Below are 26,542 nucleotides of genomic sequence, written 5' to 3' on the forward strand. Positions count from 1 at the left end.
ATGCAAATATTACATTTTCAAAAGACTTTGAAAATTAAGGGGATTTGGGAATTTGCCATCTCAGGAATTTTACTGAGCAATCTGACACTACTAGCTGAGGAACTTGCTCTGACGCTGGCTTTAATTGATAACCCTATCATGCTACAGCAAACATTCAATATTATGGAGAAAGAATTTACCCTAACTATTGAACCACATTCCTATCTCCTCTTTAATTACTCCACCATGTGGCACTTGTGGAGTACATGATCTACTTCAGTATTGTACTGAATACGCTATTATAGGTTACTAGTGAACATATCCATAGAATGCAGTTAACTTGATGAATGAATTTGGTGTGTTGTGAACTATTAAACCTGGCTTTGGTCAACAGGACACCTGCTCTATATGAACCCCCACATGAAAACAAGAACCCTAGCTGGCTACTTTGCCAAGTTTTGATTTCTAGTGTCTAGCATTTTGGCTGGAACATACAGAACCTAGTTAAAATAGACCACCATAGGTCTCCTGAATTTTTACTGGCTGATTTGGCATAAGTGAAAGCTAGATAAGCTTAGCACCATTGGGCTGAAAATTGAACTAAACCATGGTTAACCATGCATCTAGTGCTTGATAGTACCCACTCTATTTGTGCTTATCACCCACTCTTGGTGCCGGCCAGAATTATGTTTTACAGCAATAATTTCTACAGTAACTATGTCACTCATGACATGCCTTCACATAAGTCTTTACAGTTATGAGGTTCACTCATCGACATTTAGTTCACCACCCCAAGAGGCCGTGTCAGGGACTGGCAATGCAATCACTCATTTGTACATGCCCTACTAGTGACTGACACTGAAAGAAAATAATTCTTTATCCCAATTCATGGTGTGTCTGATGCTATGAAACACCAAATTCACTATGGAGTTTAAACCATAATCTTTACATGCAGCTTTATGTAAAATTAATGTCTTTGTGTAAACAAGTGTGCATTGCCACACTTCAGAGCCAAAACACACTTTTGCGGTCCTAACGGCAGGAACAGTTACCTTTATACAGTCTTTCTAGAAATGTCTCAGACCAGTTTCATCTGCATTGAACAAATTTATTTTATTTTCACCAATATTTTCTTGTAATTTTATTTTGAATGGTTCCACACTGTTGGCATTGGCACTTAATTTTTCATTTGAGACCTTCCTGGTAACTGCATGTCATTTCTTATAATTGAGAAGCCAGCCATAGCTTCCTTTAAACTAATTAATGCTCAAGTTGTGAGCTAATCTCTATGTTGCTGCCTTGATTTTCTCACCACTGACTTGCACTCCCACTCTATGCTGCTTTTGTTAACCTTAAAACAGCCTTATTGAGCATTTTCCCTCTTGAGCCCTTGTAACTAGTTCTTTCTCTCTTGGTCTGAACTAAAAAAAATATTGTATACATTTTCAGTTTCTTTTTATCAGGCACATTACTATTACTGATATTGACTGCCTCTGCCAGCTACCTCACTCCTCAGCCTTGCTACCACTTTAGTCTTTCCTTCCTTCCATTATTAGAACCTTTGTCTTGCTCCTACCTGCTCTAGCTTGATTACTTCTTTTAGACATTTATTTTACTGACAAATAATTAAATATCCAAAGAAAATGGGTAATGAAAGGTTACACTGTACAGGCTCAGGAAATTACATTTAAATAATTACATGCCTGGAATGCACACACAATAAGGCTTCTAGCACCACCACACAGCTGCATGCCAGGCCTTGGGAACATGGAGTGGGGTAAACTTCCTCACCACTCGCACTTTCACAAACAGTGTCTTGAACCACTGAGTGCTTATCCTAAGTAAGAGCTTTATGATGGTGTATTCCGCTTTTTGGAATAAGAAGCGCCCTGCAATTCATATGCATACACAGTATACTAGTCACATGCACTTTATACAATATGTTGTAAATGTACAAGTAAAGTAAAGCATTCCCCCTAAGATTAATTTTGTTTGTATTAATATATACCTATACTGTACTACTACAAGTATGAGAATAATACAAAACTGCATCAAAATATGAATGTGGGTATTCCTGTATTTAATTGGTCCACTCTACTGAGGTACCTTAATCATTTCCTACCAGCTAATTCTTTCTGCTTGCCCCAATAGTTTAATTATATTGTGATCGGTACTATTGAGGCTACATTTTATACTATATTAAGATTAATCATGTTACATAATTATAGATTTTGAATAATCATGTACTGTAGTTCATTATCCAAGACAGATTATAAACAATTTGCTGATATATATTGACATATCAAACATCTATTTTAATTTTATTAATTACAGTATTTTTCAGTAAAAACAATATTTTACATCTTATATTTGCATATGTATTCTTCAGTGCGTCTGAGAAATTGGTTATTGTACTTTGAAAATGTAGCTTCATTGCATGCTTTTTTTTTGTGAGTTTTAAAACAAACCATTGATAGCACTGCAAGTTTAGACCACTGAACTATAACATTTATATTAAAATAAAATATGTAAGTATTAAGTCTTAATTATTTAATCAGATCAACCTTAAAATTAATATTTACCTCTTTTATTTAAATTGATCAGTGAGTTATATGGATTCTGTTATCAAGGCAATAACTTTAATTTCTTTAAATTCTTCATGCAAGTTTGTAACTGAAAGACACAAACATTTTCCACAGGTGTTGGTGGTTAATGACAGTCATATGTCTGAAGGAGGAGGAGAAACACCCACTAGGAAGACTCTCCTCAACAGCAGGAAAATTCTCCAGTGCCCTCAGTGTACCTTCATCACTACTAATCGCTCACATTTTATAGAGCACTGCCGTAATCATAATGGGGAAAAGCCCTACACTTGTCCAGAATGCACTTATCAAACAGGTGATCCTTCTCATTTAAAGAGGCATATTCGTATTCACACTGGGGAGAAACCTTTTTCTTGTCCACATTGTTCATATCGATCCAGTGAAAATGCTAAAGTGAAAAGGCACTTACTTACTCACAAGTAAGTTTTCTGCCTGATGCATTACTTGTATTGGTGCTTGCATAAAAGCTTATGAATATACAATATATCCTTTCAATAATGAATCAGAGAGGCATTAAACAGAATTAAACAGTGAGGATCATAGAATATGAATAGAAAATCTTGTGTCTGTTCCAGTATCTGCCTGAGCTGCAATTTATGATCATTTATATATAAATACTGTAATGTAGACTTTTTATATACTGTACTGTGCACTGTGTACAGCCTTAGCATAATATATCTTCCCAGATTAGATTTATATGCAGTAGAAATAAATCATATATATATATATATATATATATATATATATATATATATATATATATATATATATATATATATATATATATATATATATATATATATATATATATATATATACACACATTGTATGTGTAAATCATGAAGAAATTAACACATGATGAACAATGTAACAGTTTCAGACCACGAAGGAAGGATTAGAACAGGAATTTCCTCAAGTACTTTCGTATTTATTAATTCATTTTCAGAAGGATCAATATATATATATATATATATATATATATATATATATATATATATATATATATATATATATATATATACACACACACACACACACACATATACATACAGAGGACCACTTACTTTGCGAACCTATTGGGGTTGAGACCCGTCGGTTACCGTATAAGTTCATAAATGAGAAATGTAGGAAAAAGAAGAAAATGGGGAAAAAATAATATCTAGGGAAAAAAATCAACAGGTTTATAGTATAAATGCGACAGTATTTTATTTGTACTCACTAATAAGAGAAGTCCTGGTCCACTTGTTATATTGCTGATCATTGTTGATGGAGCATAGTTATTTACATGGTGGTGGTGGATGTTGATGGTGTTGGGTTGATTGAAATGTAGATTAATGGCAATAAGGTAACCTCAGATGTTGATGTATTTGGGTCAACATGTGATGAGTCAGGTGCAGATGAGGCAGTGTAAACTTTCTTGGAAGCCTCCCTCCCACCCTCACTGCTGCACTTCCCCACAACCTCATTGCTGCTCTTCCTCCCCACCCTCACTGCAGTTCTGCTGCCCACCCTCACTGTTGCTCTCCCTCCCACCCTCACTGCTGCTCTCCCTCACACCCTCACTGCTGCTCTCCCTCACACCCTCACTGCTGCTCTCCCTCACACCCTCACTGCTGCTCTCCCTTCCCCAGAGGACCTACTGGTAGGTGGCTAGCTCATTAGATTGCCAGCAAGAGATAGCCTGGAGGATTTTAGCAAGAGATAGCCTCAGGAATTTTCATTGCTTGATGAAACTCGCGTGCCTTTTCCATGAGCAGCCAGCCTGCCACTGACTTCTTCGTTACCTCACGCTTCAGTTTGTACCACTTGCACATGGCATTATTAACACTCTCCACTTTTGCTTTACTTATTTCCTTTCTATTTTGTATTACCTTATCATTTTCACTTCTAGAAAAATAGTAAAAAGTTATAGGTTTAGCCTTAAGAAGATCATATACAGTACTTATGCTAATGCCATTTCCACCTTCTTAATTATTTCAACTTTCTTCTCAAATGTCATCACTGACCTTTTTCTTTTACATATCCCGATTGTTGATGCTTTTGCTGACAATGCGTGCATTTGGATCTGACATGGTGCACGGGTATTCCTTGATTGTACAGGTATATCCAACAAATTCACGGAATGAACACTCCAGCCTCGTGACAAATCAAAACAATGGGCCGTGAATCTGTGACGTCACAAGGTAGAAGGCACTGGAGTGGTGCCCGACACGGACAGTGGGCAAACTAGGCCATATCACACCCACCATTTCCCCCGAGCCAGCACAAGGCCTGGCGGATCGCTTCCTCGCTTCCCCACTTCCCGAACGTAGTTCAGGAAGCTTGAAACCCCAACCTCGATCTTGAAACTGGAACTTTCGGATAACTTAAGTTCGCAAACCAAGTGGTCCTCTGTATATATATATATGCAGCCCATCCTCCTGTTTTGATAGAACTTATAGTAACAATGAGGACCATAGTATATACAGTATACCTACGTACAATGAAATTAGAACGTAGAAATCTGACCTATTGAGTTGGACAAACCGGAAAACCATCTTTTAATTGTATTGCTTTGACAAACTAAACTAACCTATCCTAACCTCCCTAGACCTAATACACAATATCTGAGGCCTAATATAGTACATATGTGTACTATACTAGGTCTAGGAATATTTAAGTGTGTGTTTTAGCTTCATTTATTTTAAAAGAATTTCTTACTAGTCAGTATACAGTACTTCTATCTAAAAGCTAAGAACATACAAATTCTGACTATTGACAATCATCACAATAGGTACTGTCTAAACAGGAGGATGGGATGATATATATATATATATATATATATATATATATATATATATATATATATATATATATATATATATATATATTAAATTATATTGAGCTTGTTTTTAGCCTAGTAAAATGCACTGGATATTTTTGCAATACAGTATATTATTATTATATTTAATATATTGCTTTTTATTTGTATCTCAGGCATCTCTCTTTGACGTCATTAGGTGAATGGTGCTTGATCAAATTTGACTAAAGTGGTACAAGTATAGAGCCAGAGTGCCATCCCAAGTGCAAGATGAATTATGTGATGGACACAAATATGGAATTTGTATCAAATGTCTTAAAGTTCCTGGAGATATGAAGTCATTTGTTTCCAGTGGTATTATGTTGTGTATTCATTAGTAACTAGTGCAGTATATTGTTTTTGGGTTCTTTAATATTTTAATTCATTGTCTCTTGCACTGACTGATGAGTTACTCTTTGGAATGAATTTAGTGTAATAGTAGACTTATTCTTAAATAAATAAAGAAAATACCACTTCAATTTTTCTCCTTTTGTACTTTTTAGCAAGACCAGAGCCATATAGAAAACTTGTGAGACCAAAATTCTGTGCAAACGTATGGATTAAAAACAAAATTGTAGCAAAGTAATATTAATATTATAGATACATTACTAGATCTGGCATCTGTACAATATTCTCTCAAGCCTCATAATTGCCCTACTTCTCAGTGCCTATCAACACAGATCAGTGATGGGAAGGGGTTTCTTGTGTGGAATGTGTCAACTGGTGAGTTTACATATCTTTTTCTATTACTAATCAGAAAAGTTATTAATTTGAACAAATGGCTTTCTTCCATGCTACTACAAACCATAAACATAAATTTGAATGGACAGTTTATCAACAGACAGAACATTAGAGCTAACAACTGACAAATCTTTTATAAATTTATCTAATTACTGCAGGTATAATTAAGTAAAACATAAATGCATAAAACTCTCATTACATACAGGTATATCGTTATTTTACCAGGAAACATGATGACATTTTGTTAGTGCTTTTCATGATTTATATAAATAATAAATATTGCTTGAGTTAACTCTTTGCAGCAGCAAGTATAATATGATTTACTTTTCCTTTATATCAGTACAGTATATTGTTGCTAAATAAACATCATTCTTGTAACACATTACAATAAAAACAGTATTTAAAATAAATATTTAGCAAGTACAGATATACTTTTGTATAAAGAGACTGCACTAAATAAGATGAACATCTTCAACAGGTGTGGCTGGATAGTAACAGAAAATTGGTCAACGCGGAAGGAGGTTCTCTCCGTGACAAGATTTACACCAACAGCAGAAAGATGCCAAAAATGCACCAGTGTCCTTACTGTACATTCATTAGTAGAAATCGGTCCCATTTTATAGAACATTGTCGCATACATACTGGAGAAAAGCCATTCTCTTGTCTACATTGTTCCTACCAGACTGGCGATAAATCTAATTTAAAAAGGCATATTCGGACACACTCAGGAAAAAAACCTTACTCTTGTCCATACTGTCCCCATCAGTCCCATGAAAACACTTACATGAAACAACATATGCTTACTCATATGTAATGCATTTACTTATATACTTTGAAGTGCACACTTATTTGTATACTATTGCAACTGATAATGGGTCATCTTACCAAAATTAGTCGAATCATTAAGAAGGTCTCGTGTTTCTCGTAATTTTCAGGCATTATTTTATATCACCTTGTAATATAGTACAGTAATACAAAAATTCCCTCATATTGACAATTACTCTACTGTGTATGAAATAATGCATGTATTTATGATTTTTAGAAGAATTTTTTTTAAATACTACAAGCTTGAGTGTGGGACAGTTAGCCATACTGACATTTTCTACAATTCTTTTGTGTATCATATATTCATGTATTATTATATATTTTGTTATTTGTCATATTTATATTGAATCAGTAAAATAAAGTATAATTTAGGCATTTTTAAAGAATAAGCCCCTTCATTCAATCTGAAAATTTTGGATATATTTAAAATTGATACACTGTTAGTGAGTGATTAACCTCTTTGGGAACACACAATGTCGTGTGATATATTATCATTTATATGCCAATCATTGTCACCTCAGTTTTGATTAAAAATTTATCATATTTCATCCAAACATAAACAAAAAATACAAACATGTATGTATGCTACATTACTGAAAACAATCCCCCTCTAGTATTATAATATGCAGCAGTGAAATCCTTTTTTTGACGGTTCTCCAATAGGTTGCCAATATACAGTACAATAATAAAATTATTTTTATTTTGAGTATAAAATACATGCCCAAAAATATTTTACTTCTGTATTTATTGAAATTGTGTCTAGGAATGCAGTAATGATTGCATTTACAAATAGTTTTTGCAGATTCTAATAATAGTAAATTTTTAATACAGTATAAGTAATCATGCAAATAATTAGTTATATACTGTACTGTATTTTGTTAACTTATGTTTTTGTATATTATATGTACAGAAATTTAAAATTCTATTACCCCTTTTTTTCCTACATTTGAAAGATTCTTTCATTTGGTGGGGTAAACTAGATTTATAAAATACCGTTCACAATAGGTTAAAATGTGTTGTGATTAATAACTCTTTGTATAAATTGGTTTCAAGAAAGTTTAAATATCAGTACTGTAATGAGAAATAATCTACTTGGATGTCACTAATATATAATGACTGGCTGCTATAAATTCAAGTTTAGGACTAATAATTTTCCAATTAAAGTGTACTTGTAATTTGTCTTGTATTTGGCTATTAATTATGTAATGAGTAAATAAAATAAACATTTCCTGCAGGTGTGGTTGGCTAATGACAGTCAAATGGCTGGTGAAGAAGGAGTCTCAGGTGTTGAGAAGAGTCTCCTCAGCAAGAGAAAGATGGCAGACTTGCATCATCAGCCTTACTATGCTTATATGAATATGAGCTCTTCTAACACACCTAAACACCATACAATTAGTTCTAGAGAAAAGAACTTTCAATGCTCACTCTGCTCATATGAAACAAGTGTCAAATCTAATTTAGCTAGACATATTCGCATCCATACTGGAGAAAAGCCGTTTTCTTGTCCATATTGTCCTTACCGATCTCATGAAAAACCTAAAATTAAGAGACACTTACGTACTCACATGTAAGCTATTAACTTTCTCTGCCTGCATAATTTCATATACAATATATATTTTACAATACAGTATATTCCAAATACTACAGTGTTTTTAAACAGCAAGTGGGATTCAGTTTTTCTTTGAGGATTCTTTATAATTTAGTGAAAAGGCACCTACCCATTTTATTTAACTTGAACAATGACCACTTTGTATTTGAATTCCAAAAATGTAAATTTAAAAAAAAATGACATGTGAAAAATTGCACAAGATGTAATTTGCAATAAAATAATAAAGGTGTACAGTATTGCATTAATCTGATTTATTTAACCTATATACTAAGATCTGATGGGTAATATTTAACATTGCATTTGTAAAAACAGTATATATCTTGGTAGATAATATGCCTCAATAACATTAATTTTATTTTGTAAGTAAACAAATAATGACAAATTTTACCTATCAAACTGTCACTGAACAAGATAACAATTCCCTACAGGTGCGGCTGAATAGTGACTGTCAAATGGTTGCCGGCAGAGGACTTGTTGGAGCTGAGAAGATGCTCACCACTGGCAAAAAGATGCCCAAAATTTACAAGTGTACTCACTGTGCCTTCTTCAGTACAAAGCGTTGCAATTTTGTCGAGCATTATCGAACCCATACTGGTGAAAGACCTTTCTCATGTCCTCAGTGTTCTTACCGGACAGGTGTGAAGTCCAATCTAAAAAGACATTTCCGTATTCATTCTGTAGAGAGATTACAACCTTATCATTAATCCTTGCATTTGATATATGGAAAGTGCTCTTTGTTAAGCAAAGCATTGTATCCTATTTATTATATAAAGGATGGTCCATGTGTTTTTAAATATGGACTGGCAAGGGAATCAGTGTTGATGGATATATTTACAGATTAAATGTTTCATATTAACTCTCAGTGGTTTTTATTGCATGTACTTTATTTAAATATTGTAACTCATGGTATGTACAGTAATTTCTAAATAGTTATGATATTTACAGGAGCTTATGCAACTGGTATAATAGCATTTCAAATTTAACCATTAAAAAAATCCTTAGCTACAAATATTAAGCACTGATAATTTGTTTTTATATACACAAATTATTGTTTCATATAAATGTTTAAAGATCACATGTATTCAAATAAACATAGGCTTGGTGCATATATCTGAATTATCCTTCAGTAAATTATGAAGTCATATGAATTATAATGCTTAGTTTTCTGCAAATTTTGCTATTCAACATGGCATATTATGGATTATTTACTCTCAGAAAAACTAAAAGTATGGCAATGGATTGATATACAGTAACTGATATTTTTCTTTTATATGTATGTATGTAATTACCTAAGTATAGTTACAGGGTGAGAGCTATGCAGGTATTGTACTGTCTTCCCAGTACTCTTTGTCATATAATGCTTTGAAAGTACTGTACTGTATTGATGGTTATGGCCTCCACCATCTTCTCACCTAACTTGTTCTACCACTGTTTGCAAAAGGGAATTTTCTTATTTTTTGGCAGCTTTGTTTAGTTAGTTTAAATCTATGACCTCTTGTTCTTGAGGTTCCAGGTCTCAATAATTCTTCCCTATCAATTTTATCAATCCCTGTTACTATTTTGTATATAGTGATCATATTACCTCTTTTTCTTCTCTCTTCTAGTTTTGGCATACAATATTTAATGCCTCTAACTTCTCCTTGTAGCTCTTGTCTTTCAGTTCTGGAAGCCACTTAGTGGCATATCTTTGCATATTTTCCAGTTTGTTGATGTGCTTCTTAAGATATGGGTTCCATACAACCACTGCATATTCCAGCTTTGGTCTAACAAAAGTCATGAACAATTTCTTTAGTATTTCACCATCCATGTATTTAAAAGCAAATAAGAAATTAGAAAGTGTACCATAGGCTCCTCACACGATGTTCTTTATGTGGTCCTCAGGTGATAGTTTTCTATCTAGAACCACCCCTAGATCTCTATCAGAATTTTAAAAATCTTTTTCACATAATTTGTAGGTTGTGTATGGTCTATTTTTTCCTATTCCACATTCCATAACATGGCATTTATTCATATAAAATTCTGTTTGCCAAGTGGTGCTACATACACTTATTTTGTCCAGGTCTTCTTGAAGGGCACAACAATTGTGTAAGTTTCATATCTTCTCTAGTAACTTAATATCATCAGCAAACATGTTAATATAATCTGTATTCCTTCTGGTAGGTAGTTTATGTAGACTATGAACATTACCAGTGCAAGAACTGAACCCTGCGGTACTCCACTCATGACATTTCTCTATTCCGATACATTGCCTCTGATTACTTCCACCATTTTTCTGTCAGAAAATTTTTCATCCATGTCAGCCGTCTCTGTGTCACCCATCTAACATGTTTTAGTTTCTAAAACAACCTCTTGTTTAGGGTTATATCAAAAGCTATTATTTAGGTCCAGACATACACAGTCAATTCAACCATCTCTTTCCTGTAAAATCTCTGTGGATCTATCAGAGACTTAAGTAGGTTGTTACAAAGGAAATTTACTTAAAATTGACTTAAGTAGACTTCCTTGCTCCATCATAGCCAAAGTATGACTCATACAAATTTTTTTCCCTGATAATTTTTGTATTTTTCCCTGATCAGGGAAAAATACAAAAATGTATTTTAACATTATTAAAAGAACTAAATTATTAATTTTTTCCCATGCACCACGAGGTTGTTAAAGAATAATAGGTACACAGCTCAAGGTTTAAACTGTAAGGAATAAATAAATACTATAAATTTGGTCGGGCGATAACTTATTCTAAACAATCTTGTAAATTTATAAAAATTATCCTTTGCACTTGCTGCATCAGATGATTGCCTTCCATCTTGTATCCTAATATTCCTTCCCTATCCCACGGAAGTTTGTGAAAAACCTGAGCCATCCATCAGTATGCTGTGCAAACGCTGCTCAGTAATGTTCGTTGACTTGTGAAATGAACAAATTTTTTCCCTGAGTAGCCGGTTTGCCAGTGGTTTATGGTTTCCTCATGCTTTTGCATGTGTCACTCCCAAATTGCTTTATCACTCTTGCTTTGATAAAAGTAGACAAAGATTGTTGTTTTAAACTTAATAATGTATTTGGAGTGTTAATGATACGATTTAAGCAGAAAAATCTATGATTATCAGGAAAAGTATCCTAAAAATAATTACAATTTGTCCCAATTGTTAATAAATTTATGCTCTTTGGAAACTGCAGTTAGTATTACAATTATAGTAAACTATTAATTTCTCATTAACATTTTGACTGAAAAAAATAAACATTCCCCACAGGTGTTGCTGGATAATCAAATGGATAACAAGGTAGGAGCCAGAGGTGCTGGGAGAATTATCTTCGACAACAGAAAGATTTCTAAGAGACACTATTGTTCTCAGTGCAAATTTAGCAGCAATAATAAATCACATTTTATTGAACATCTTCGTATTCACACTGGAGAAAAGCCTTTTTGTTGTTCATACTGTTCATATCAGACAGGTGACAGTTCAAATTTAAGAAAGCATATTCGAATTCATACTGGAGAGAAACCTTATGCTTGTCCATACTGTTCCTACAAATCAAGCCAAAATAGCAGTCTTAAGTCCCATATACGAACTCATTATCAAAGCCCATAGTATTTGTAGCAGTAACCTACCAAATATTGCACATTCTATGTATATAAGATAATATTTTTGTATAATTTACCAGTCCATCATTGCAATAAATAACTGGTCAGTTGACTCACAACCAAATTGTCACGGGTTCGAATCCTCTACAAGACAAGATGTTTAAGCATATTTTCTTACACCTGATGCTTCCGTTCACCTTTGCAGTAACTAGATTCCCAACTGTTAGGAACTGCTATTGGTTAACCCTTTAACTGCGCGGCCTATAAATATGACACCCCCCCAGTGCGCAGGAAATGAAACCTCGGGAAAAAATTCTTTTTTCTTCTGAAAGTGTCAAAAACCCCTCCCTGTATATGGGTATAGCAACGGAAGTTCGAAATTGTACTTACTTTGGCTGCTATGGGGTCCAAAATGTGGGGTGTGACGTCATCATTCCCTGTGCGCCAGAGCAGTATGCTCCCGGGGCCGGTGGGCGCCCGGGGCGGGGCGCGTGAGTTGCCGCAAATATATTTTTGTTCATTTTTTGCGCACAGTTCCAAATACATTTTATTTGTTTTTATGTGCTAATCCTATGTATAATGAACACGTACACTATATTATGGCAGTAAAACATCCGTACTGTCCAAAGACACTGTGTTACGTGCATGACACTTGTGTACACATATGTTGCACATATTTACCATGTATCATGCTAATTTATGTATATATACAATCTATTTACAGACTATACACTGTCACACACTATATACATTCACCATCAACACATTCAGAACACAGCGAGTGTGAGCTGTCACACCCAGTCAGCCCTCCCACACTCCTCCAACATTGTATTCACCAACATTACTCCTCCAAATCATACAGTTATTCACACCAATGTTTCATGCTCATTTATGTATATTTACAACATATGTACACACTATACACTGTCACACACTATATACATTCACCATCAACACATTCAGAACACCGCGAGTGTGAGCAGCCACACCCAGCCAGCCCTCCCTCACTCCAACATCTTACTCGCCAACATTGCTCCTCCCACCATTCTGTTATTGTTCTTATTACACTAATTACACATGTTATATATACCTATCTTCATGTTTTATTTACCAGAACTATGCAAGTAAGCCGGTATTGTGTCCAAACAGTACAGTGGCCACCATACACTGTATGACAAATCACACAGCAGACAGCAGATGACGCCACAATTATGACGTCACCTCCCTCACCAAAATAGCTCCTCACAACATACTCCTGGTGCTGTTATTACACTATTCACACACACTGTATATACCCATGTACATGTGTGTTCCCCATAGCGAACCACGAAGGTGAGCAAAACAAGAGTTACTGCCACACAGAGAGGCTACCTCAATTCTCTCCCTTCCTCCCTCCCTCACCAAAATTCCTCCTTCCTACGCACAACGCTAATTATAACCACAATCCTGGTCACTAATACCTGTAAATAAATAATTGACCACAAGTTTATTTTGAAAAGGAACTTAAAAAGTCGTTTGAAGATTCCTAGATGGATGAAATAATGCTGTGGTGCTGTGGCTAGTGCTGTGAACATTGTGAACATCATTGAATCACTGATATATGAACATTGTACCCACTCATTATCACACTCAGGCTCTTCTATAATACTATCATGGCTAAATAAAACAGATTATATATATATTTTGACAATATTAGGCGATGCTGTGGTCACACGCTGAACAGCAGTGCTGTGCACTCATGCTGCGAGCGCCAGCCTTGGTTGCTCACTCACAACTGAGGCTCTGATACTCGGCAATGTGGACCATGATTTTTTTTAAAGATGGCGTCTGTTTACAAGAGCCCTGAGGAAGCTGATGTGAACCCCATGTAGCCGCGGGAATTTTGAATGGAACGTGAAAAATAAAAACACCCGGAGGCGCGTTGCGCACCCAAAGCCTGGGCCTGCAGGCGCGTTGCGCAGTTAAAGGGTTAAATCCTGAAAAGGGTCAGTTGTCTGCCTAATAAAACCTCAATGGACTTAGCAGGCTTCCTGTCCCTGATAATGGAAAACAGAAGAATTGATCTTGTACAGCCAGTTATAATTCCTTACATTAGGTATTAACACTAGAAAAAAGTGTTGCAGCAGTGCAGAAATGTTTTTAAATTCTTTATGAGTTAAAAGTTGAATTCAGTAGTATAAATGCTTGGGAAAATATGTGTTATAGTGAACGAGTGTTAATGGCATTGAATAATTGTTGACTAAATAGTGTGATGATTCAATGTACTGAAAAAGTATACACGCAGTAGATGTGAGGTAATAATCAGGGGTGGAGATAGGCAAGTGAATAAAGAAATATACAACAGCTTGTACTGCTTGTATATTTTATGTACAAAACTTGTGTGTGACTTTTTATTGATATTATGGATACTGATCTCAGTTTTGTTCAGAGTTTCCTGTCATAAATTTATTTCTAATATTATATATGTTAACAAGATGTTGGCAAGATTTTAACCATTTAATGTACACTCAGAAATTATTGCACTCAATAATATTTCTGGAGAGAGTGCTGCATTATACTTCCACCAATAATAGCACCATTAACTGGAAAGTTTCATTTTATAAAAACTGATATGAATAAGATGTTACAATTGTTAGAAAGAGCAAATATGATGGTTTGTATAAACAAATTGTGACATGAAAGCAGTCAGGTTGTTTATGGTTGTACATCCTTCAGGTTTCCAGTTAAAAACTTTTTAAACCATAAGTATATAATGGTGCTTCAAATTTCATTTAGTTTTGCTGGAAAATATATTAAATCAAACTTTTGTGGAAGTAAAATACTAAAACAGATAACGACAGTTAAATAAATCAACATTGGTAACTACTGGATAATTACTCTGTATTCATTGCAACTGAATTAATATACTGTACTGTAATGCTACAGATGAAGTATGTCAGAGACTTGAGTGATGATATAAATGAGAGATAAGTAGGCCTACAGGTGAAAGCTTCAAAGTAATGGAGAGATCGTGTTTCACTGTAGATAAACAAGTCAAGATAATTGACTGAATTATAGAAGGGCATTATTTAACAGCTGCAAGAGGGTTATATCATAAGCACTACAAGCAAAAGAACAACACGTTTTCTTTCATACCAACTCCATAATATTATTTTCAAATATAGAAGTGGTAATATCATCTTAATAATCTTATGAGCAGCATTTTGTAAGGCATTGTTGCCTAAATGTAGTGGTAGGCATATCACTACATACTCATTACATTACCATATTTGTATTGAGAGATGATCTAACCTGTGATAAAATCAATTGCCATCATGTTATAAAACACATCTAATTTAGTATAGCACTGTATTTACACACCTGTTAAACAACAAATGAGAAAATGGGACAGAGGGACAAATTCACATCAAAAAGAAAGTATAGTTTAATAAAATAACTGTCATTCAATTTACATCAATAAACATGACTGAAATAAAAATTATAAAACAAAACAACTTTTACTAACCTGAAATTTCTCACATTCTCTGCCATATCCTAGACTAGTCAGCCACACCCAGCACTCCTGCACAGTTGTCCTGCAGTACAGTTGTCAACATTCACACATACAGTAGTGCCCTGCAAACAAATTTTTGAAATACACATTTTACATTGTCGTCTTGTGTGCTATCTATTTTGTCTTTATTGTAAAAGATTACTTACATTGGATTTACATATTTGAGGCTCCACTGTACATTATTCTCCATATCAGTAAGCTTGCTTCTAATATTGCTTTCAGTTTCTGCATACCCATGTTTCACCACTTATAGCTTCTTCACTGTGATTTCACCTTTCCTCTCTGTGATCTGCTTAATCTGTACACCTACATGTCCCTACTTTCCTCTTTTCATACAGTGCATCCTGCAGGATGGTCTTGACAACTGGATGAAGTGTGGTTGAAGAACAAATCACCATTTTTGGGGATGGGGGGGTGAGGCTAGTACAATGTAATGGTCTGAATTTGGCAGCATTTTCCTTGCCACAATGGTATTAACGACCTCCTTCATTTTCCCATTTTTTGTGACACACCAGTAGTTTATTCACTATTTACATTTACGGCAAATCCAATCATTCCTTCTCTGTGCATGTCTTACGTTTAAAAGTATTTTATAAAACAGAACCTTGCCAAGGCACTCACCATCTATTTCTGCTTGATACTATTCTCTACAACATCTGTCACTTTTCACTTCCAAGCTAGTGCATCCCAGAATTTCTTATCCCGACCTTCCTTCCTTCTTGGAACAACTACTTTTTCGAGGTGGTGGGGACTACTTGATATCGGCCTGAATACAGTTAAGTTTCCTTGGGAAGATTCTCTTCCAGGACATATGATAAGAAGGCAAGCTGTGTTTCATCTTCTTGGAATAATCTCTGTAATTCTGTTGGCCATAGAACTTATTCTTTTTGGTTTGACTCTTCTTATTGGAGAGTTGAGCAGAGATCGTAAACCTAATATTGTTAGATAAATACAGCCTGTACTCATTGTTAAATAACAAGAGGTATTATTTATCAGTCAGTTAATATAATTCTCATTATCTCTTTGTATAACTTATTTTTCTATTGTTTACAATACTGTAGGCCCTCGCAAACTGTGAGGGAACAAAAGTTCCTAGCAAGCAACACGAATAGCAAATCCTGCCCAATCTGCAAGTACAAGCACTTGCAGATTGGGCAACACTTGCAGATTGGGTAGCACTTGCACATGCAACACTGCACTTAATGTTGAACTTAACAACATATGGGAAAAATAGGAGTTGGTTTTAGAAACCGGCAAAATGTGACAAATCACTTTTTATTCAATAATATATAGGTATAACTAACAAAATTAACAACTGATGTTCATACTCTCTCTTCTTGCAGTGATTAATTTAATAATAATTAGAGGTGGGATATTAGTTGGTGTGTGTTTCCAAATCCTTTAAAATCATTTACACTCCCTCTACAATTACTTCCAAACAACATTAATTGTGCTGTGCTTCAGTTCTGCCCATGCACTATGTGTTCTTAATTGCATCATGAAAACCAAGCTACATAAACAGTCAGCCATGTAAGCATGTAATAGGCATGCATCAGGTTGACAGGGAAGGCATGCACAGGACTTGACAATCAAAAGGAACCCAGAAACTGACCTTATCAGATCTTATACATTATTGAGGTGAGTAGGAGATTGTCATGTTTTCATCTGCCTAGCTGTGTCTGTCTAATGGTCAGTCTATGCCTGCATGCTTACTTCTCTCCCACCATAGTGTGCTTAGAAAAAGGGAATTCTTGGGGATTCTGAGTAGTAAATTAATAGTGGTTTACACTTAAAATCCCCAGTAGTATTGCCTCGGAGAAGCAAACTTAGCCTGTTTTTTGTTGCCTTAAAATGTAAACCAGTTTACTCTTCTTTTGAATTCCAAGTTCTATTAGGCACACACTTTCAGAACAGAAATGTTTCATCTTCATGAAAAACTTGCTCAGGCAGGTAACCTTCAGCTTCAACAAATGCTTTCAGATCTTCCACAAATGCATTTGCCACTGGTTTGTCACAATGACTTGTTTGAGTGTTAAAGTCAGCCTCACCAGTTATTTTAACATTATAAAAATGCTGGCATTTCCTGAACTAAACAAACCCACCCTTTAGTTACTTGAAATGGCTCTGCTGTTGATGAGGCAGCTTTCACTTATGTTGAAATAATAAGAACGTTTCTCTAATTCTAGTTTTCCACAAATACTGTTAGTATTTTCTCCATTTTCAATAGCATGATGTCTCAACCTTGATGTTATTTATATGAACTTGAAAAACCCTCAGTAGCTTTGATTTTCTCTGCATTCATATTAATCGAGCATATTCTAGATTTGTTCATGTTGTAGCAGTGACCCAGTGTGGTAACATTCTCCAGCTTCAAACTTCATCAAGATTTCATACGTCTTCTCTTATTGTTTTCATAAGCTTTCTCTTCTTTAAGGGGGGGGGGGGCTCCTTCTTCTTGCTTGAAGATAGAAATGATTGGGGGTAGAACCATGGTGCAAATTATGTGGGAACATAAGGGATGAGGGGGAAAAAAATACCGTATGAATCCTGAAAAACACCAGTGGCCAACCACCATGTTATATCGCCATACAACACAAAAACAAAACATGCTTGCCATCGATGCTCTTTGTACTGATGCTTATTTGTAAATTTACTGTGCTCAATCAGAACTTTGGGAGTAAAGAGGACTGGTGCATATACATAACTGAATTACCAGTTTTTGAGGATGCATTGTGTAGGGATCATCGAATTTTAAGACCATAAACTAATTATTTTGCCTTTATCTATTGTTTTTATCACACTGCATTAAAAACACCAACTCTAAGGATTTCCATCACTGTCTCCTACGTATGTTTTAGTTTTCTTGTAATTGTTCTTTTTTCATCAATACTCTCAGAGAATATATATTATCAACTGGAATATTGCACTAATTTGTGACATATTATGACTTAATGTATAATACAAAGAGCTTTATAATATTGTTACAGTGCTTGTACTTGCAGATAAATTCCATGTGAGCTGATTCACGCAGACGTTTCTGCCTTTTGATATGATTGTAAAATTAAGATTTTTTCCACCATACACTGCACAAATACTGTTACCATATATCTCATTTTAGCATTAAACTTCAGAGTTAGTTAAATCTAGTGTGGGTAACTAAGAGAGGACTTCCCTACAGGTGATGTGGGAGAGAGCCAGTGTTGGGCAGGAAGGCAGTTTGGAGCCTGCCAGGGGCAGCCAGAGACTACATCACTGCCTGTACTGCTCATATGCTACAGTTTATGCCACCAATTTGAAGAACCATACTCTAACTCACACAAATGTTAAGCCATATTCCTGCCCACACTGCTCTTATCGCTGTATCCAGAAAGGTAGTCTCAAGGTTCATCTTTGTAGACATACCGGAGAGAAGCCTTACTCATGTCCTCACTGCCCCTACCAGTCGTCCAGCAGCAGCCACTTGAGAAGACATATTCGTACCCACATCAACTAAGCTAATTCAATGTAAAAGGTTGTTTGGGGTGGTATGTAAAATGTATCTGTTAACAGATTCATGAATTTTATTACAGGGTTTATAATATATTTTTTCAATGTGATTTTTTCTTTAAGGTGGTGTTGGATGCATTTTGAAGTTTTAAATTAAATATTGGACTAAACAAATATTGAACTCATTTTGCTATGACATTAAATTTCCTCTATTTATGAAGTTTATTGGTTAATCAGGATAAGTACTATTATGTGTGGTCTTTAACTGGCTGAGTAACAATGTGGATATATCCTTGCCTGATCATTGATGGACCTCAAATAAGCCATGAGTGTCATGCTATGGGAGATTCACTGGTTTTATATAATATATTACAAGCAAATGTACAAAAAATCTTCTGTAAGAAAAACATGTACATATACACAAAATTAATTCTTAATTTTATACATTTTTGGATATATCTATAATTAAAGTACAGTATTTGTATTTACCATATACAACACAGTGTATGTTAATATTAATATTTTCCCTTATATAAGTGTAGGTACGTAATTTAAGTACAGTATATAGTAAATTTACAAATCTGAAAATAATTATCAGCACTGGTCTAACCATAAGACGAGTCTAACCATAAAATGAGTTCAAATACAAAATGAAACTGAATGCAGTATATAACTCTGTTTCTAAGCTACTATAAACTTCCAGGCATGTGGTTTTACTGCAGTTGTAATGTACTGTACTATTAACTACAACTTACTTATCTACTGTATTTATTCTACTATATATTAATGATCATATTTTCAGTAATAACTGGCAATCATTAATTATTATTAGTGCAAACCTTGATTGTGATACATAAAACAACCCTCTCAGTTTCAGAAGTTCTTCTTTCAGTTTAGACAACTGAAACCAATATTTGTTTACATGATGTATATATATAATTACAGTATACAAATTTTTACCAGAAAAGTTATAAACTAATTGTTTTGATAACTTTTAATTTTTTAATTCTAAGTTCTCTTGATTACGAATACACACACTGTATGACTAGTTGTATTGGCATGATAACCATTGTAAATTATACTGTATGATAAAACATGGTATTACTACGAAGGTGAATAAGTTGAGCGTTCCCTACAGGTGGGTCTGCAGAGTGAGAGCAGCAGCGGTGGGGGCGAACATGCAGGGACCGACACTTTAGCCAATATGGGAATCCACCGCTGCCTCTACTGCCCATACACAACCCCAAGGAAATACTTGTGGACAAATCATATGAGAACTCATACAGGAGAAAAGCCTTTTGCATGTCCGTACTGCAACTACGCTGGGGCCACAAATGAATATCTAAAAAAGCACATATTAACTCATACTGGGGAGAAGCCATTTCCATGTCCACAGTGTCCCTATCGAGCTTCTCAGAGCATACATCTCCAGCAGCACCTTCGGCTACACACTGGAGAAAAACCTTACAAATGTGTCTACTGCCAAGTAGGCTTTTCAACTAAAAGGAAATTGGATGGCCATATGTTAAGCCATCAGTCACCAAATACAGGATAGCTTTTGTTGCACATTTTGGCTAAAACTTGTTGAGGAATCACAATTTAGGAATCTACTACATTAATCATGACTAAATATAATTAATTACTGTATTTTATATAAATTTCAATGTGATGTGTAATTTTTTACTGTAAAATGGTTCCCTGCAGCAAAAGGAAAAGTTGTAGATACTCTAGTTTTTATTTAATCTTGAAATACAGTGTACTGTCTTTCTTCTATCAGCAAGTAATAAATAGATTACATATTTGAATAACATTTTGTATTCCTAAATATATGTGAATAATATGAAAATAACAGAAAAATGTAACTTGAAATAAAATCCCATGAAAACTTATTAGATGATCATGATTGTCATTCAGTAGTGTGGTACAGTACAATACAGTATATATTTAGCCAATATATTTACGAGAGGGACACCTTCTCTAGTGGCCATGATGCCTTTTACAGGTCCCCATTAAGCTAACTAAAATAATTCAGTATCTGTTTGTCTTCAAAATTATGAAATCTCCAACAAAAATTGCCTTACTGTATGTAGCAACAGTCCTCCACTTTCTGAAACATCTCAAAAGAATAATACTGTAGTCATTACCTCACTGTTTTATTGAATCCCTTAATAATACACATGCTTTCATAAGTGTAACATTCTATTCTGTATAAATCAAATGAATGTTCGTAAGATTTCATTTAAGCCACACATTCCAAGCATGATTCTCAATTATGCAATTTCTTAGTCTTACTTGACATTGTCTAATGAACTAAGAGTGAGAGTGAGACAGACACAATAGAGAATATGTGTGTTGTTTACATATAATTATTTCAGACATATGTACTGAAACATTCATAATTCAAATTGCCTCCCCTAACTAGAGAAAATATATCTAGATATTGAACAATTAAATTTTGTAGCACTGGAATAGTATTACATTTATACAAATAATTTTGCAATCCATCAATTGTTACCAGGTAAAGTATACACATTTACTATATTCACTGAGAATACCACAAAGATACATTATCAGCATTATGCCTTAAATAAGTCTTACTCCTCTGCAGGTGGGTGGTGTGGGAGGTGCCAACATTATGCGCTGTCCCTGCTGTGGGTACACCACTTCGTCTCGTAGTCATATGGAAATCCATGTGGCTACTCACACTGGAGAGAAGCCATTTGCCTGTCCACATTGCCCCTTCAGAGCTGTCCATAGTGCCAACCTTAAGACACATTTAAGAATTCATACTGGTGAAAAGCCTTTTACATGTCCTTTTTGCCCATATTCAGCTGCCCAAAAGGAGAAATTGAAAGCTCACATCCGTACACACACAGGAGAAAAGCCTTTTGCATGTGAGCACTGTCCATATCGATCCACACGGAAAGATCATCTTAAGTCTCATGTGAGACTTCGACACACTGGGCGGATGGTGCTACCGCCAACAATGGAGTAAATACTGTGGCATGAAACCCATATAACTTGCTTAGGTGAGTCCAACTATCTATCTCCGATAATTTTTATCATAATTTTTAGTACTTCTGTATTAATAATAAATTAATAAAAGGACAATTATTTAATTTTTTAAACATGTTGTGATCAAATTGATAAAAGAAAATACCATAATATTAAACATTTTGTTTTTTCTAACATGGTTAATATGTATTACTTGACACATTTGTTATTACTGAAGGTCAATCTTTTAAACAAATCAAAATCTTTCCCAGGACAAGCATGATAAATGTTATCAAAGAAATACTTGGTTATAAATGTAGTCTAATTACCAGTATAATTTAGAGCATAATTTTCAGTGCTATTGCACACACAAGGTTGAAATCACATAAAAGTAGCATTAGTGACTTTATATTTCAAAGAAATTAATTTTGCTATTTTCTTTTAAACTTAGGCTTTACATTGAAAGTTTGTGTGTATTAATTTTTTATCCTTGCAATTAATATAGCTGTGATACACTCAAAATATCATATACAGTAAATTATAAAATTACAGCTGTGACATAATGAAAAATTTACAAGTAAGGTACACTTAAAAAATTATAGCCGAGATAATAATAAACACATAAGGTACATATAATAATTATTTCTGAGCACTTCATATACAGGGAATATATTTTTGCAAATTATGGCATCATTGTATTGCTGAAGACTACCTGTTTTGTACTCCATAACTTAGCAACACTCATTTTGATGATCATAATATTAATGAAGGTAATGATGATAATGGTAATCATTACAAAATAATAATATAACAATGGCATCTACAATGCAGCAATAATACTAATAATGTTAATAATAACATTAATAATTGTAGCTGAAATAAGCCTACAGTATATAGCATTATTAAAGAAAGTCCTTTATTGCTCTGTAGCCTGGAAGCTTTGCATCTAAATGTAGCTATATAACAAACTAAATTCCAATATAAGACTATCATTTACACTTACCAATTTGTGGTATTTGGTAAGTATTTAGTCACATTATATTCATGAGAGAGAAAGCATGCAATTCTCTATCTCTGTCTCATACATACACCAAAGAATATGCTAATAAGTGACTTTCAGAAATTAAAAAACAAGAGCTTTGAGGAGAAACTGAAGCTATTAAATATGCCAAAGCTATAAGGTAGAAGGAAAAGAAATGATATGATCACCACAAACAAAAAAAGTGACAGAAATAAGTACAGTTGGCAAGGAAGAATTTTTGAAACTTGTAACTTGAAGTACAAGAGGCCATAGATTTAAACTAAGGGAAACATAGGTGCCTAAAAATATATGAAAGTTCTCTTTTGTGAAGAGTTGTAGACAGTTGGATCAGTTTAAGGGAGAAGGCAGTGAATGCCAAAACTGTAGTCAAAGCTTCACATGACAGATTATAGGGAAGACAGGACACCAAGAGGACGCCCTCTTCCTATAACTACGCTTAAGTAATTACCCACACAAAAATAAGTTTAAAATCAAACATTTTGTTCCACAGTGCTATTTTAAATATATAATGACATGTTTTGCAGCTGTGCTTGGAGGCATGAAGTGCTGGGGAACTCAAGTGGCTACAAGTTAGCTCGCATCTAACACAATTAACTTACTCCCATGACTACTATCACTGGCTTCTTCTCTTAATGAAGAACTTTTATGTTTATGCCATACAGGAAATGTTCTTTGGAACTTCTGTAACATATTAGAAATAAGGTATCTTATTGTTGTGTTTATTTAAATAGACACTTAGACTAGGAGAAAGAACAAATTAAATTGTTTTCAGAATTTTTAATACAGTAGTTTCTCTCAATAATAAATGCATATTACTGAGCTCTTATTGATTTAGATCCTATTTTAATTTTGATTTTTAATAAAATCCCATTTATGCATCTGTTTTGATGAAATGACAATTTTTAATCCCTGTTAACATTTTGATTAAAACTTCAACAATAACTTATATTACAATCTCTCTGAGCTGATGCCACTAGGCCATGGTTTGGTTTGGTTTAGATTCTCAGTGACACATGTGACTGTTCCAATCCTTTGAATTCAGACATGAAATATTTAAAGATTATATTAGTAACAGCCTAGTGGTTAAGGAAAATTATTTGTATTGTATTTGTACTGAGACTTCTACAATTAAATAAAGTGATACTCCAGTAATTTCCCAGTTTGAGAAAAATTAACTACTGTTCATGTCTTTGAGAATTTAAGTCCATTATTTGTGAAACCATAATGGCCAATAACAGCACTGCCATTGCAATTTTAAGGTATATATTTTAATGTTGTTACTGTTTCATGTTAGTGCAATAACCATGTAAAAACAATATGCAGCATAGAATACATTTACTCCTCATATTCCCATGCCTTCTTGAAGGTTGACCTTGATGCTTTGTCTAGACTTCTCTTCATGTATGCAGTCACTAACATTTATTTAATTTATATTTATCTGTTTTCTATTGTACAACTAACATTTTTATATATTTCTCAGCCACTTTTTAAAAAAGTACAGTAATCCAAAACTTTGAATCTGTCAATTTCAATATTCCTATTTTGGGTAGGGAAAATGGTGATATTAAACAAATAATATTCAAAAGATTATTCTCTAATATAAAGATTTGCTAAATAATATATGTGTGTTTAAATTCATTTCCTTGGTACAATTATTGGAATTATAAGAAGAGATTTCCTACGAACACATTTTCATAAACTTCTCAGTATGAAAGTACACCTGAATAGCCTGTTTGATCAATTTTGAACAATAATTGTAATTTTCCATTCCTATTTATGGTGTTCTCGCCTAGTTGTGCTCTTGGGGATGAGCTCTGGCTCTTTGGTCCCGCCTCTCAACTGTCAATCAACTGGTGTACAGATTCCTGAGCCTATTGGGCTCTATCATATCTACACTTGAAACTGTGTATGAAGTCAGCCTCCACCACATCACTGTCTAATGCATTCCACCTGTTAACTACTCTGACACTGAAAAAGTTCATTATAACGTCCCTGTGTCTCATGTGGGTACTCAGTTTCCACCTGTGTCCCCTTGTTTTTGTCCCACCAATGCTGAACAATTTATCTTTATCTACCCAGTCTATTCCTCTGAGAATTTTATAGGCAGTGATCATGTCTCCCCTTACTCTTCTGTCTTCCAGTGTTGTGAGGTTGTTTCAGCAATCTTTCCTCATAGCTCATACCTCTCAGCTCGTGGACTAACCTGGTGGCATACCTCTGAACCTTATCTAACTTCAGTTTGTATTTGACTAAATGTGAACTCTAGGCTGGAGCCGCATATTCCAGTACAGTATTGGTCTGACATACGTGGTATACAAGGTCTGAATGATTCCTTACACAAGTTTCTGAATAAAACATTTGTGTATTTTCCATCTTATTCGAATATCATGATTCAGCTACTTCCTGCCGAAGGCTCGTAGTTTAGTTCTGAGAAATCTTAGTAGTTCTCAGTAAATTATAATAATTATTCCATGAATTATCATCTCTAAATATTTAATTTTTGTATTAACAAACTTAGGTATACACAGCAATGTGCTGCTACCGTATTCTATAGGAAAGATTACACAGTATAGATAACAAAAAATAGCTATAAGTTCATCTAATATTCTCATCTCATAGGATGGTTAGTCATACATGCAATCAGGGGAGAGAAAAAAAAATTCAATTTATAATATATACAATAGAATATGCTCTAAACCCATTAAAGAAAATGGATGGTACATTATGTATTATAGAAAACGGATATGTTAGGGTACACTACACTACCACCCACAGGATGGGTCTGGGGGTGTAACGTACGATTATGTTACGTTGTTGAGTAAGTAATTATAAAAAAAAGGCCCCAAACCGGGAAGGCTATGTAGCACCATGTTACGTTGTTGAGTAGCTCTGTAGCAGGTAATGTTTATACTCGCTCCAGGGGCAGATACCGCTCACAGAAGGGGTATGGGATCCACAACCATCCCCCCCCCCCCCCACGGGATAGGAATAGGGACCATAACACCCACAGAAGAGGACCGCTCCTGTGCCAGGTAAGTTACGGGCTCACCATAGCCCGTGCTACTTGCTCCGCTCCTTTGCGAGGTAAGTTACGGGCTCACCATAGCCCGTGCTACTTGGAGCTTGTTCCGAGTAGCTGAATCTATAACAACAACAACCCACAGAATGGGTATTTACATATATATATATGTAATATATATATATATAATATATATATATATATTATATACATGGGATGATACAAAAATAATAATGCAAAAAGGTGCTTAAAGGTTATGGATCTCTTGAAAA

At 34.5% G+C, this 26,542-nt stretch overlaps 1 protein-coding gene across 12 annotated transcripts in view; it reads left to right on the forward strand.

The window, feature by feature from the left end:
* Positions 1-24,871, forward strand: part of LOC123745770 (zinc finger and BTB domain-containing protein 7A) — a 215,414-nt gene extending 190,543 nt beyond the window's left edge. For 5 of the 12 annotated variants that reach the window (XM_045726704.2, XM_045726703.2, XM_045726700.2 and 2 more), the window contains exon 6: positions 20,354-21,104. In XM_045726704.2, the coding sequence (XP_045582660.1) occupies positions 20,354-20,770 (417 nt within the window). In that variant the 3' untranslated portion in view covers positions 20,771-21,104. The other 7 variants (XM_069317671.1, XM_045726707.2, XM_069317690.1 and 4 more) reach the window with 5 other exon arrangements.
* Positions 24,872-26,542: the final 1,671 nt, after the last annotated feature.

Source organism: Procambarus clarkii, chromosome 88, assembly GCF_040958095.1.
Source record: "Procambarus clarkii isolate CNS0578487 chromosome 88, FALCON_Pclarkii_2.0, whole genome shotgun sequence".
Taxonomy (NCBI): Eukaryota; Metazoa; Arthropoda; class Malacostraca; order Decapoda; family Cambaridae; genus Procambarus; species Procambarus clarkii.